This window comes from Eptatretus burgeri, chromosome 8 (assembly GCF_056783735.1).
Source record: "Eptatretus burgeri isolate ZD-2024b chromosome 8, Ebu_testis_v1, whole genome shotgun sequence".
Lineage (NCBI taxonomy): Eukaryota > Metazoa > Chordata > Myxini > Myxiniformes > Myxinidae > Eptatretus > Eptatretus burgeri.
The window spans coordinates 100,766,113-100,781,146 of NC_140968.1; the positions used below are offsets into that span (position 1 = coordinate 100,766,113).

Consider the following 15,034-nt stretch of genomic DNA (forward strand, 5'->3'; position numbering starts at 1 on the left):
GTCCCAACTTATAGTATTCCTATCAGTGAAGTGACAGGTAGTGTTTGATAGTCTAAAATACATACATCCAGCAAGTGGATTAGCAAACACTAGTCCCAGAATGCTTTCCCTCCATGCCCTTCGAATCTCCTCTCTCATCATCACTCGGTTATTACATAAACGAATAAACTCTCGACCATTCCATGAGCCATCGTGTTTGTATTTAAAACATTTCAAGATCATGTTGTTCTTATTTTGTAATGAACTTTGAGATTTTGTAAAATAATTGTGAAAACATTGTTTATTTAATTTTAAATGAAAAATAAACATTCCTCCGACTCCTGCCCTTGTCCATTTCCACAGGTTTTCCAGAATGATGCTGTTGAGGATGGAGGGATGTCTGTGGTTCGCGACGTCGCGTTCATCGTGATTTCCTTCCTTTTATTTTACGTTGTAATCACATTTGATCCGTCATGTTGGTTCAACAACAAGGGGAGCCCCAAAAGAAAGCTCTGCATTCACTGGTAAAGAACACAAGTGACTTATTCATCAATATCTATCATACCTTCATCCAGGAGAGAACAAGATCGCTCAGATATTTGGAGAGAGTTTATTGTGTACGATGTTATGTTGGATGAACAGGACGAGAATTTTTTTTGTTAAATATGAAATGTGTTGTTTAATTGCTGGAGGGGATGATAAGGTGTCCAAAATCCATTGGTAACATTTTTTCATCCAATGTTATGGGGCCATTTTGAATTTCAAGATGGCCACCATGTTTCACCAAATTTCCCAACAACTTGGGCTGTGAATGTCATATGAAGTCTATTTTGGTGGCAATACCCACATTTGTCATGCAAAAAGTTAGTTTTTTTAAACGTAATTAAAAAAAATTTAATTTTTAAAAAATTTAAAATTAAAAAAAAAAAAAGTCATGCAAAAATTTTCTCAAAGTTCTGGATGGTGGCCATCTTGGATTCAAAATGGCTGCCATGAACAAACCCACTTTTGCTGCATGAATCAAGTTAAATTTGGTGTAAATACCTCATTGGTCATTTGCAGGTCCGGTGGAACGTTGGAAAGCCTTCACTTTGGGAAGCTGTTTGTAATTATAGTTGTGTATTCACTAACCTGTGTGTCAAAAAAAAACCTGCAAAAGTTTCAGCAGTCTGTCTTGTAATTCATGAAAAATCTGCACTTCTGCAATTCAGCAATGTCGATATACTGCCCCTCATCAACTTGGTCTTGCAGAACACTGAAGAACTCTCAGTCTGTGGCAATAAATGCAACACTTACAAAAGGCTGGATGATTCGTACCCTGTTTTCAAGTGTTTTCGCTTCATAACCTGGACGCTGAATGTGCTTTTCCCAGTTTTTTGTGAAGCAGGACGTGCAGTGGTTCAAAACGTCACGAGACAGTGAATCTCCAGAAGACAGAAATCTCCAGAAGACGAGACAGTGAATCTCCAGAAGACAGAAACCTCCAGAAGACGAGACAGTAAATCTCCAGAAGACAGGATAGTGAATCTCCAGAAGACGGAAATCTCCAGAGGATGAGACAGTGAATCTCCAGAAGACAGCATGTCGGCAAGCCGAACTTTCCAGGCATCATTATGACTGCTGTTTACAATTAATTGGATTGTTTCCTCCCATGTTACCAGGAATTGTCCCTTCTGGAGTTTTTCAGGTGCTTTGGCTCTTCCTCATCTGTGATTCCTTGACAAAATACACATTTTGATTTGACAAACACTGTGCTGCTGAAACCAGTATACTTAATAGATTCTGAAGCGCTGGGTCGTCCTCTTTGTCAGTGAAGTTGTCTTGTGAAGGAACAGCAAGTTTGCGTCTTCTTTCATCTCGATCCAGGTGACTCAGTTTTATCCAGGTGACTCGGTTTTTTAATGTCAATCTCTGTGTAAAGTGGCTTTCTTCGCTTTAAGCTTGTCTGCTCCAATTCAAAGCAACCTTTGTCCAACTCACACAAATTCTGGATTGTCATAATCTGCCTTTTTCTGTGCACACTTTGGAAAAGTTTCAAATGCTGATTCTTTGAAGGTTCTTTCTGTTTTAAGTATCAACAAGCTTTTCATCAGTATCTGTCTGGCAATACAAGCAGAGTTTAATTATCTTGCCAAAACGAAGTTTTTGCAAGATATGTTAGTCAGCTTGTATGTTTTTTTTTTTTGTCTGTAATCACGTATAAAAAAATTCTGCAGAGCACAGTTATCATTGGAAATTTTTGTAACTTCGCATATCAGAGGCCTATAGAGGTCCCTTTCAGCACATAAGATTTTGAAGGTCAGGGTCAAAGGTCAAGGTCACTTTGTCGCAAATCAGGGGAGTCGACGAAACCCTTATTTTTTGAGTAATTTTGATCGGATCGTCTTCAAACTTCATGGGAATATAGTTCATGGTCTGACGCTCAGCTTATTCATTTTTGGTGGCGATTGGCCTTGACCTTCATTAGCACCTAAGGTCAAACATATTTGACCCCAAGGCCAAATTTTCAAGTTTTAGGAACCATATCGTGTAGTACCTCAAATTGAACACCTCGATGAGTGCTTTCTAGTTATGTCAAGCTTGAGACATTATGACGTCTTTTGGTGATGTTATGAGGAAAATGCATATTTTTCATGGTTACTCTGTAGAACGATTCTCATCGGAATCTCTCGTCGACAGATATTCCTCAAGGAGTCGCTCCTGGTGGATAGCAGCTCTGTTCACCTCAGTGTGACCTTAAAGAAGTCACACGTGGTCACCTTTTGGCAAGATACGGGTCACCCTGCGGGTGACATTGGTTTATTCTGTTGTTGGTTTGTTGAACAGGAGCTCTTTTGGAGATTCCATCATGTTTCCCATAAGATAATGTGAAACATGAGAAGTTGATGATTATTCAAGTGAAAGAACAACGAGCTTTTTGTTTTTGTCAGAACAATCTATCTGAAATAATGAAGGATAACCAGACATGGATAGATTCCACGTGATGATTTCCTTGATATTCAGATTGATTTTGTTATTGAATGTGTAAACAGTACATTTTCCAATTCACCAAATGCTTGTTCCTTGTTGCCTCCGTATTTTGTTAATTTTTAACACAGTTTCCTCATCGCACTTGCTATTTACTGAGTGATACTTTCTTCTCACACAGCTCTTTCTTTCTCACACTTCTTCCTTTGAAAACTTGATCCATGGTGAATGTTCTAAAAAAGTCCATTCACCATTATCTTCGTCTATGAAGTATAAGTGCTGTAATTTAATTTCTTTTTGCATAGCACGTGATTATATGAATGATGTTCCACGAATGTAACACAAGTTGAAACATCTGACTGGATTTTACGTTCACACAAACTGACAATGATGTTTTAAGGAAGACTCTTAAAGGTTACTCATTTAACATTTCTTGTCAAGATAAACTAAAACTCCAGCTACTAAGTGTTCATTTCCAAGGAAGAGTTTGTTGGTCAATATCAAAGTTGTGGGAAAAAATACTTCTGAAACGGCAGCTATTTTAAAAATCCAAGATGGCCACCAAATGACGTCAAAACAAAATGTTATCAATGGAATTCCAGCAAAGTTAGGCTTGATTTACAAAAAAGTCACAATTTCCATCTCCAGCAAAAACAAATGCAAAAGTTCATAACATCCTCGACCATTACATGAGATTCTTCAAATAATCAAGTGTGATTCATCGTTCCACACCGTTCCTACGGACATTGTTTAAGTTACATCTGCATACTCCATATTCCGTATCCTCCAGAATTGTAACACTCGTGGAACATGTTTGTTTATGCTTTACAAAACCATGTGTTCAATACTTTTCATGTGATGTAAAACTTTATTTAAGCTTGAACTGAGAATGTTTGTTTGTTTTGTTGCAGTTTACGATGTCGATGCAAAGTGAAACAGAAAAATGAATCAAAACTTAATCCACCGTTTGTAACGGAGGTTCGGGAAACCGAACACCTTGAGATTCAGAAAGCAGAGAGAAAGGAGGTTCTGGAAATTACTGACAAAATGGAGTTCACAGCAAAACAGAACTTTGGTGATGATGAACAAGAGGAGGAAGAATATCAAAAAGAGAAAGAAAAGGTTTTACGAGCAGAGGAAGAAAAGCTTCAGGAATATGAGGCTCGGTTGGTCGAAAATGAAAGAAATCTTGTACAAAGAGAGAAGTTTGTGCAGGAAATGGAACATGAGTTGATGGAAAAGGACGTGCAATGGAAACTGGAAAAAGAGTTATGGCAAAAGGAGGAAAAGGACCGGAAGAAAGGAGAGGAGGAACAGCAGAGGCAGAAAAATGAAAAAGAAGAGAGAAAGATAAATGAACAGGAGAGGAAAAATGAGGAAGAACAGAGGAAAAATGAAGAAAAGCTCAGGATGAGAAAGAAAGAAGAATCCGCACGAACCAAAGACCAATTCCAAGTCCGAATGTGGATCAAACGCAAAAATAAAGAACTTAACCAGAAAATGCTGGTTGTGGAAAATAGAATGTTCGAGATTCAGAACTGGAAGAAACGTGTGCAGCAGCAGGAGCAACACCTGCAGACAAGTAAAGAAGAGGAGCTGGAGCGACAAGGTGCGTTTGAAGCATTAATGAATGGGAAAGACGAGGAGATATATCAACGGCAGATTCGTATGCACGAAAAAGGAGAGGAGCTCAACGATGGAGAGTGCAGGCTGCGTAAATTGGAGGAAGAGATTGGTGTTCGAGCGAGAGAACACCAGGAAGAACGAAAACAATGTGAAATTAAATGGGAACTGAAAGAGTTCATGTTAACGGTAAGAGAGAAAGAGATGAGGGACAGAAAAAATAATGTGGAGGGAAGGGAGAAGGAGGTCTTGGAAAGAGAGACCAAAGTCAAAGATACAGGAAAGCTTCCTGAGAAAAACGAGGAAGAGATTCGTGTTCGAGAGAGAGAACACAAGGAAGAACGAAAACAATGTGAAGTTAAATGGAAACTGAAAGAGTTCATGTTAACGGTGAGAGAGAAAGAGATGAGGGACAGAAAAAATAATGTGGAGGGAAGGGAGAAGAAGGTCTTGGAAAGAGAGACCGAAGTAAAAAATACAGGAAAGCATGCCGACAAAAACGAGGAAGAGATTCGTGTTCGAGAGAGAGAACACAAGGAAGAACGAATACAATGTGAAGTTAAATGCAAACTTAAAGAGTTCATGTTAACGGTTCGAGAGAACGAGATGAGGGACAGAAAAAATAATGCGGAGGGAAGGGAGAAGGAGGTCTTGGAAATAGAGACCGAAGTAAAAAATACAGGAAAGCTTGCTGAGAAAAACGAGGAAGAAATGCTTGGAACGAATGACGAGCTGCAGCAGCAACAGCAGAAAGAGGGCAATGTTGGTTTGCTGCCGTCGACTGAACCGAACCCTCACAGTGATGACGAGCTGCAGCAGCAAAAACAACTGTACAGTGTTGTCCTCCAACAACAACCGAAGCCTCAACGTGAAGTCAGGTTACGTCAGCAGAAGCAGCACGATGTTCATCGGCTGCCACCCAAACGGGAGCCACAACATCCTTCTCAATCTGAGTTTCTCAAGGACGAAGGAGCGGAAATTGAAAGGCGCAAAAACAACCTCATGTTCCGTGGAGTGAAGGAGGGAAAAGGTGAACATGATACGGAGGCTGTGGCAAAATTAATAAAAGCCATGAACCTGGACATCGAGCCTGAACGGACTTTCCGCATTGGACGCCATGTTGAAAACAGCTTCAGACCCATAAAAGTTGTTTTCAGATGCGAGTCTGACAGGAATCAGGTTCTTACGAATAATAAGAAGATCCGGAATTTGAATGATCCCTCTCTGTGGACAAGAAATATATTTATCACTCCAGACTACACTCAGCTCCAAAGAGAAAAACAAGAGTTGCTGCTGAGTGAACTTGACAAAAAGAGAGAAAGTGATCCAAACGGGCAATACACCATCAGAGGAGACAAAGTCATCCTCGTGAAGAAGCCCAAGGACAACCCTCATCTCCGTAGATGAGGACCATCCCGCCTCATCTCCAAAGATCACCACCCTCGCTCCTCATGTCCCATCTCACATGATACAGTGTCCTCATGCTGCACACGATAAAAGAAAGACAGTATATTCTATTGAAAACAATTTCCATCAACACACAGTCTCTTCCAAACAAGTGAATTTACCTGAGATCATATCGGAGCCATAACCGAAACCTTTTTTGGAAACTCCAGTCAAGGATAGGGAATTTCACTCCTGATGGACATTTTACATTTCATCAGAACACGATCCTAAACTTTTGGAGTGAAGACACCAAAGCTTCAGAAAACCATGGTGGGGTCTCATTGTTGACAAAAAGCAATTAATCACCAACTTACGTTTCTCATTCGCTGCATCCTCAACGGAAACCTCACCATGACGAATGGCCGCAACAGCAGAAGCCATATGCGATGCAAGACCTTCAACAGGTAAGCACTTTTCGATACCTTTTGACAGGTCGGGTGAACACACCGAGTGCAAACACAGCTCACCCCAAGATCAAAACATGAAGTTGAAATAAATTTTGGCACTTTGTCTTTCACAGACATTGCTGTTTACACTTCCTTCGATGAAGAAGAATATCATTATAATTATAATTTTTGTGGGAAGGTATATTGTTGAAATGGTTATCCCCATGCAGAATATAGAACAAGAACTTCACCTCCCTTCGATTGGATGAGATCACCTGATTCACCTTTTCAACGATTACCTGTTCCATCCATGCATTTCCTTCTGTGGCCCTTTCTGAACAAGTTGTCAAACTGATGAAGATATCAATGTGTTTAATCTTTCATATTTGTGTTGTTTTTCCCAAAGGCTCCTCAGAAGGTGCTCTGTCCAGCTCACCTGAAACCATCGTACCAGTTGGAACGTAAGTTGCCAAGATTCTTGTCTTACATTATAAACTATTCCAAACATGGTCCAAACTACCTGTTCTTCACCTGCATCATGTCCCGTTTTGTCTGCGCCTCAACAGTGTTGAAGACAAACAAATATTTTGCTGAACTCGAATCCAGACAATCAGCAAACAAACCTTCCATTTGGTGGAAGTCCAGTATGAGTGTTAATGTACACGTGTCAGTCATTGCGTAGACATGGACGATCAATAAAATTAATTGTTTGAATCATCCAGTGGGAGCTTGTGATGAAGACAATGAAGATGTGAAATTGAATGCAAAAGAAAGAAGAAAAAATTAACTGAGATGCAGAAACCAATTGATAGGATATAATATTTCCAGGATTGCGATGGAAGACTTAATAATGATGGAGATGATGAGGACAATGGTATTGAGGGATTTTGACCTCCTTTTGTTGATGTGGGTGCAGAGGAAGAAGTTTCAGGAACGGCCACTGGAGAAGAAGATGTGATGCTCAGCAGTAGATCCATCATCACTCTGTCGTACAAGCACTCCAGGAAAGTAAGATGAAACATCAGACTCTGACAGACGGCTGATCCGACATTTTAAAAAGATAAACATCAGTCTCCAGAAGTACAGGTAATTAAACCTTCCATAGACCTTAATCACTTGCACCCTTTTCGTGTCCATGTGTCCATGCAACTCTACCTCCACGGGGGGTTGCTCGGTTTCAAACCAAAATTTGAAAGGTAAGGACACATAGCGATCTGTTTTTTGGATAAGATAGAAGACATTTATTTATTTTATTTTACTTTAGGGTTTTAAAAAATTTATTTCTTTTATTTATAAGAAAATGAGAAGTTTGTTCCTGAAGAAAAGGGTAACATCTGGTAGGTTTTTGATAAAAGTGTTGATGTACGTTGCGTAGATGGTCAAGTTGTGTAAAATAGCGGAGGCCTTACGTATTGAAAGGATCACCGAGTCTGGCAGCGCGGGAGACGTGGGATTGTTATAAAGAGTGACCGAGTCGAGAGGGCGGGAAGCGCAGGATTATCGCCAAGTCACTATTTGGGAGGATAGGCGAGGAAGGGGCCGCGGAGGGCTGGTAGAAAGCAGAAGTGGCCAAAGGGTTTAATCGCTCTAAAGGACACTGAGGAGTGGTAAGAACGAGATAGAGCAAGGGAAAGCACGCGCAGGTGCAAAGAACGACTCAACAGAAGAAATCGCTGACGAGTGTTTCAAGAGATCGAAAAGGAAACGCTGACGAGCAGTTATGGGGAATCAATAACAAAATATAGGAGACCAGGATGCGCTCCTGGCGGGTCAAATGCCAAGTGTATGAAAAAAACAAACGGGTCGAGAACTTCAAAAGATGTGAAGTTGTGGACAGAGAACAGAAAAAGCAAAGATTTCACCCCGAATAGAATTGAAAATCTAAGAAGAGAAAGATTGAAAGAGAAAAAAAAAATCAACTCGAAGACCAGTTGATTGGAGAGCTGAAAAGAGCCTCGAGAGGAGCAAGTGAAAAGCACAAGTTTTAGAGGAAGTTTGAAAGACTACAATATACTTTTTTTTTAAGTTCATAAAATATTACCAGCGATAGCTTTCCTCCCAACAGCGGCAGTGGCGAGACCAGGAACCAGAGTGATTTACAAGCCATAAAAATGCAAATGAAAGATTATGATGACAATCCAGAAGGATTCATGGAACAAATATTGTTTTGTAACAAAGGAAACCACGAGGATGTGGTAGGATTGACAGCGGTGTTGCCAGTCAGGATATGGCGGAAACCTAAGGAATTAGTCACGTGGCCGGATGTCGCACTGGAAGGACAAAACGAAAGAGGTTATAATGCTCGAGTGCAACAATGAATTCTTCATTTTAGAACAGCAATAATCCCACCTGAGATTAATTGAGGAAAGATACAAGGCTGTAAAAAAACAACAACAAAAGGAAAAACCGGAAGAGTTCAGGGGGGCGGGGGGGGTGTATCTGCAAAGTTGGTTGAAAGAACAATTGATCTTCAGATTTAGCATAAACGGGTGAGGTCATCATTCAGGATTCAGTGGAGAGTGTGCAAACGTCATTGGAATAATAAGATATTATTTAAAAAGAATATATAGTTTTACATTTCGAGAAAAGGAAAAGAATGAACCTTAAATGAAATGTAAACAACAGCAGTTCACGTACAGTGAGGCGGGGTAGGAGTACACCCTGCTGTGAGTGTGCTTGTTTCCTGGGCCGTGTGTGTGAGATTTAGCAGATGGGAGAACAGGTGGGGACCTGCTTGTGAGAATCTGGTTGTGGGATTAAAAACTAAAACAATTGTTCGATTGTTGTTGTCGTCAATGACAAAGTGCTCTGTCATTGACAATGATAAAACCGACAATTCTTTGAGCATAAACAATAGATCGGTTGTATAAGCACGATTGGTTGTATCACTGTATTATGATCTGAGTTTTTGCAGTCGACTGTTGCAGGAATTTGTGATTGATCGGTGTGCAAATAATGGCTTGCTTGCCTCGTGAAGCACGATTCGGGATGTTTGGTGCCTTGCGTGTGAAGCACCAGGACAGAGGTTTACAGTTGAAGGATATTGTAACTTCTTGAAGTCGAAGCCAATGTATTCATATCAAATTGAGAGAGAAATGAGTACCTCATGTGATGGAGAAAAGATTTAAAATTGACGGTAAAAACTATTCAGATTTGGTGGAAGGTGCTGCATGGAGGAGCATGCAGGTGCAGGTCGCTCATTGTGTGGGCGGATGCTGGCAGATGAGGATGCCAGGCGAAAGCCATGACGAACCGGTGACTACACTGGAGTTTATACCTCCGCAAAGATTACATAAGGTGGTTTGCCATTGCATTTCTGATTCCAGCTGTTTGTATAACTCCATGAACCATGGGTCAAGGTTTCTGATCACCATGGTTACCATGGCATGTTTGAATGAGTAATGATATAAATCGTTCACGATGGTGAAAAACCATTTTCTCTGTGTGACGGCTGGGGGTCTGTGGGTAATGCCTGTGCCTATGGACATAATACATACGCAACTCAGCCGGGCACAACGGCTACATGGATGTTGGAGGGTCGCCTGGTATTGGGGAGCACTTTTGAAGAGCAGAATTGGCATTCGAATGGTTATGCCAAGACTGTTGTGTAGTTTATGAAGTTGCTCATCATTGCCGAACAAATATGCAAATATAATATATAAATGGCCATCAATACTCATGCTGTTATGTTCGCAAACGGACTGCATCAAAGTACATTCCGCCTCTCGGATGGACGTTGATTGAACGTCTGAGAGCATTGGTTTATGAATATTGATGAGTTTGTTTGAAAGGAACTTTTTAAAATGGTATCTCAAATTGCACTATTTGAACTTGTGCGAGTTCCTTCGGGTTTCTGGAGGTGATTGTTCAAGTCACGTCTCTTGATCCACATTCAATGTTTATTAGAACAATGGGCCCATGTGAGAGATGGCTGAGCTGAATTTGGCAGAAAAACAAACAAATTTCCCGTTATAGAACATTGGGTATGGCATCACGATGGAAATATGGCAGAATGGAATGAACCCCTGCACTGTGTAGGATTCTATGATGTTTGAATGAGGGAATGTGAATTATGCAAATGAATTACAGAATGTGGAATTCAAAATCGCAACAATTGATATTTGGATTGGATTGGAGGTAGAATTTACACAACAGTGCTATTTTATGGACCAATCCATGAATATAACATCGCATGTTTCATTAACTGCTGCAAAAGGATAAAGAGCAAAGGAAATTGGGCCAATAATTATATAAGTGGGGGGTTTGTCAAGACAGTATTTGCTTCAGGTATGAGGCAGAAATGTGTATCGCCTGAAAGAGAATGGAGGGAACGAAGGGATGATGCCACATTGTACTGACTGAAGGGTCTACCTTGGTCAATGGCGTACCTAAGGTATAGCAGGTATGGCACATGCTCTGGGCGCTACTTGAAGGAGTGGCGCCACAGAGCAGGACTGCGTCTCTGTCAAGAATGGAATATTGAAGTTGAAAGACATCAAAGATTAGAGAAACGAATAGCTGATGACAACTCGAGTGACGCTGGGTTAACAACCAATGAGGAAATGGAAAGAGTCATGAAGGGAACACTCGACCGTCTTCACAGAGAAATGGACGGAATGTTCGCTCGTAAAGTGTCTATAAAACATATGGACATATACATGATGGACAAGACAAATATTAACTTTTGTGCTGCATTAACAAAGGTTGTCAAAGAGTTTGACTCACAGGTCAGACAAGCACGAGCAGACCAGCTGCAGAGGAACACCACAGCATCCAGCCTGGCGACGGATCGCTGTATGAACATCAAGGATGCGATTGAACATCAAGGTGTTTAGACGGAGGAATGCATTGAAGACACGTTGGACTGGACCACATCAGGTATTATTGGTCACCACCACAGTTATCATGTACAAAGATAAGATTCACGCATCTCATTGCAAAAAGCATACAGGAAGTTGTAAAGGGAAGAAAGGAAATCTGCAAGTGGGAAGAACGTTACCGGAGGTTTATGACACATGTGGCAGTGCTCTTGATTAGCACGTGCATAATTGGGAGAATATGGATGATAACAGACAGTGAGGGTATTATGAGAATGTCATGGAGAACAGAATGTTTGGTTGGTTGAGAGCAGGGGAAACGATGAATGGGTCGTGACAGAGGACGCAAAGAAGAAGGAGGAAAACATAGGGACCATTTGCATGAGATAGCCACGTATGGGGCAAACACCTGTATGACCCATCGATGTAATTATGCACCCCATGTCACACGGGATTAAGGGGACGTAGACACTGTATGCCTGAAATGAGGCATAAGTGTTACATGAAGGGATAACTGAACATCCATTGAACATCTTGTTAGCAATATCTTTACAACATGCTGAAAATATGAACAAAAGCAAGTGTTGGGTTTGCTCACAGCTTCCCCACTTCGTCAAGTATGAACTGCCCCTCTCAGCAGTCCCATTTTCAGGGGAAGATACAAGTCAGTACCTGGATTGTAGACAAGCTAATCCAGTCCGAACGAGAATAGGAGGGACAAAAGGGGATGTAAGTGCGCAAGTAAGAGAGATAACAAGTAACTGGAAAAAGGAGGGATACAAATGTACTGACTATTGGCACTGGAACTAACCTAGGAATTGGGTGAGACGTAACTTCCTTTATACAAGGGAAAAGATGATCACACTCCCCGATAAAGGACAAATTTTGCCTCAACATCTAAGGGGGAAGAAGAAGTAATCATTGAGGGACAAATTACTGGGACAAGGATAGAAATAAGGATTCGAATGAAAAATCTTGTAGAACCCCAGGCATTATTGAAGGTACATATCCATGACGTGGTACAACATGTAAGGAAGGTAGCTGCAGAGTAACATGGCTCTTTTAAGGAAGGAGGGTTTGGATCTTGGTTAATGGGAGTGTTTGGTGGAGGAGGAACATGGATACTCCACATGTTGATCGTTGGGCGATTATAATCATTGCTATTGTTGTCATCATAGCATGCATAAAAATTTTGATCGGTGTGTACGTGTGTGTGTTTGTGTATGTGTGTGTGTGTGTGTGTGTGTGTGTGTGTGTGTGTGTGTGTGTGTGTGTGTGTGTGTGTGTGTGTGTGTGTGTGTGTGTGTGTGTGTGTGTGTGTGTGAGTGAGAGAGAGAAAATTTACCACAGTAACAATGGTGGTGGCACATCAAGTTTCCCTGGACCAATCATCTCTGAAGATCCAGAAGATCCAGAAAACCCAGAAAATGAAGACCTTAGTATAAAATTAAGTCGAGACACCGTGACGGTGGAACCTTTTGGAAAATATGAAAGTACAGACACTTGTGCCTTTGGGAATGACAAAAACCCAGTTGAAAGAATTCACCAATGATTGCTAACGAGCCAAAAGCAGATGGTTGATTATAATAAAGAGATGTGGAATGATAGAAATACCTTTAAAACTTCAGGGGAAAATGAATTCAAGCGGTTTACTCAAATAAAATTTGATTAGTAAAAATGGAAAAGGCGATTACCTATTGGATGAATATGTTCAGTTTGCACAGGGTTCTTTCCTTCCAAAATCGCCTGGGCGCCCCAACTCTGTGGAGGGAGGTGGTGGCACCGCGTTGTATTGCATCCACTTGCCAGGTTGTTAACTCACCACAGAGCGCAAGTCTGGATGACGCGGTGGAAACGAGCCTACCGCTAACAAAACGACAAATGTTGATTTTTAGTTGGTTTGTCGTAACAGAACAAACTCTTAGGATTGCTCTGTCAAAAACAAAAGGGGGAAACTGTGAGAGCTGGATTATTAATCGGAATACAATAATCATATAAGAATCAAAATTTACTTCGTTATTTGCTTTCATGATTCAATCAACTGAGTTTCGAAATAATTTACTGGTTGAGCAAATAGACATGAAAACTGATAAAACTAAAATATACATGCTGAGTGAGCTTGGTATACATGCTGAGTGAGCTTGAAAGAAAAACACACACATAATCTTTCCTTTCATGCAAATAACCTCTTGTTAAGTCATATCTGATAATAAACTCTTGACCTGTGATCATGAAGTCAGCAGAATGAAACAATGACTCTCTCTTACTCCCCCCACACCCCTCCCCTTTTGTCAGAAAACAAACTCCAACCATTGTAAACCATTGTCGGAGGAATCTTTTGACAGACTAATACCATTGTATGTGGTTTATTTGAAATCAACACAGTTCCATCTGATATCTTGGTAAAAACTGTATAGAAACGCTCAGAAAAGCTCTGTAACCTTGTATTCAGCTTGCAACTATGTTTCTGGCTGGGTTCTTCCTTCCGTGCATGGAAGTGTCTTCTATCTTCCGGAATAAACGGCTGGTACATGAACTTACTTGATTTCTTTCCTTGAGGTAGTTGGCCTCGGCCCCGACAGAGGTAATAAAATCGAAGCTCACAGAAGTGCAAGGTGAAGGATGAAATGAGCTAAGAACGGCATCTAAGTTTTTTTTCCTATGGTATCCAAGGCCATCTCCACTCATGGCTCGCAGACTTCCTCTCCTGTCACAGTCATCGTGTGGCCCTCAATGGAGTTCTTTCATCCCCTCTTCCTGTCCAGGCTGGAGTTCCTCTACGCAGCGTTCTGAGCCCTGTTCTTTTTATGGTTTCATCAATGATTTCTCTGAATCTCTGGAAAATCCTCTTTATCTCTTTGCTGATGACTCCACCCTCTGCCGTACCATCTGTCATCCATCAGACCGGCAAGCAGCAGCTTCTTCGCTCACTGCAGTTCTGGGTAAAATCACAAACTGCTCCAACACATGGAACATGTCTTTCAATCCAGACAAATCTCACACTCTCACTGTGTCTCTCCGAAAGGACCATTTGGAAAAAAACCCCACCCACATTCTCAATAATCCTGTGGAAGAAGTCCTTTCTTTCAAGCTTCTGGGTCTCACCATCTGGCACGATCTTTCCTGGGAAAGCCACATTTCCAACCTGGCCTCAAAAGCCAGTTGCCGACTGGGAATCCTCCATCGTGCAAAGTCCTTCCTCAGCCCACCTGAGGTCCTGACCACATACAAAGCTTTCGTCCGCAGCCTGATGAAGTACTGCTCTCCCCTCTGGGCTCGTGCTCCTTCCTCTCACCTTTCTCGGCTTCACGCTGTGGAAACCAAGGCATTTCGAATCATTGGCATCTCTCGCACCAAGCCCTTTCTGGTAAAACTACCAAAATCACGAATCACTGCTCACCTTCACTCTTTCATGCCTCTTTTTTTCCCACCTTTGGAAATGAACTCCTTCACTCTGTTCAATCCCATTCTTCCCTCCAGGCCTTCAAAACACCTGTTCACCACCACCTCTCGTCGTCCACCATCCCAATCCTCAATCTTTTCTATTCACGTTAATTCACCCCAAACCCACCTCCTTCAAATTCCCTGCTTTCCTTCTTGAAAGTACCTGCTATGTCCATCTTGTATCCCCTGTGTTCCCTGCTGTTTTGCCCTTCCCACTCTTGCCCCTCTTACCTCATGCCCCCCCGAGTTGTGCATTGTGTTTTGCTCTCACACGAGCCTCGACAAGGTGTACAAAAAAGGAAAATAAAAGAAGGATGAGAGAGGGAGAAGCAGAGCAAACACAGCAACCTGAAAGGAAAAGGGTTTGCATTG

General features: G+C 41.4%; 1 protein-coding gene and 1 long non-coding RNA gene across 2 annotated transcripts; both read left to right on the top strand.

Moving 5' to 3' along the window:
* The first annotated feature begins 324 nt into the window (after positions 1-324).
* On the top strand, positions 325-5,713 carry LOC147022405 (uncharacterized). Its single transcript, XM_085890498.1, has 3 exons — positions 325-503; positions 3,858-5,599; positions 5,700-5,713. The coding sequence occupies exons 1-3, from the start codon at positions 376-378 to the stop codon at positions 5,711-5,713; spliced, it is 1,884 nt and encodes a 627-aa protein (XP_085746624.1). The 5' UTR covers positions 325-375.
* Positions 5,714-5,951: 238 nt separating this feature from the next.
* On the top strand, positions 5,952-13,991 carry LOC147022406 (uncharacterized). Its single transcript, XR_015061233.1, has 4 exons — positions 5,952-6,419; positions 6,808-6,862; positions 7,318-11,279; positions 12,569-13,991. It is a non-coding gene; the product is annotated as an uncharacterized LOC147022406 (long non-coding RNA).
* Positions 13,992-15,034: the final 1,043 nt, after the last annotated feature.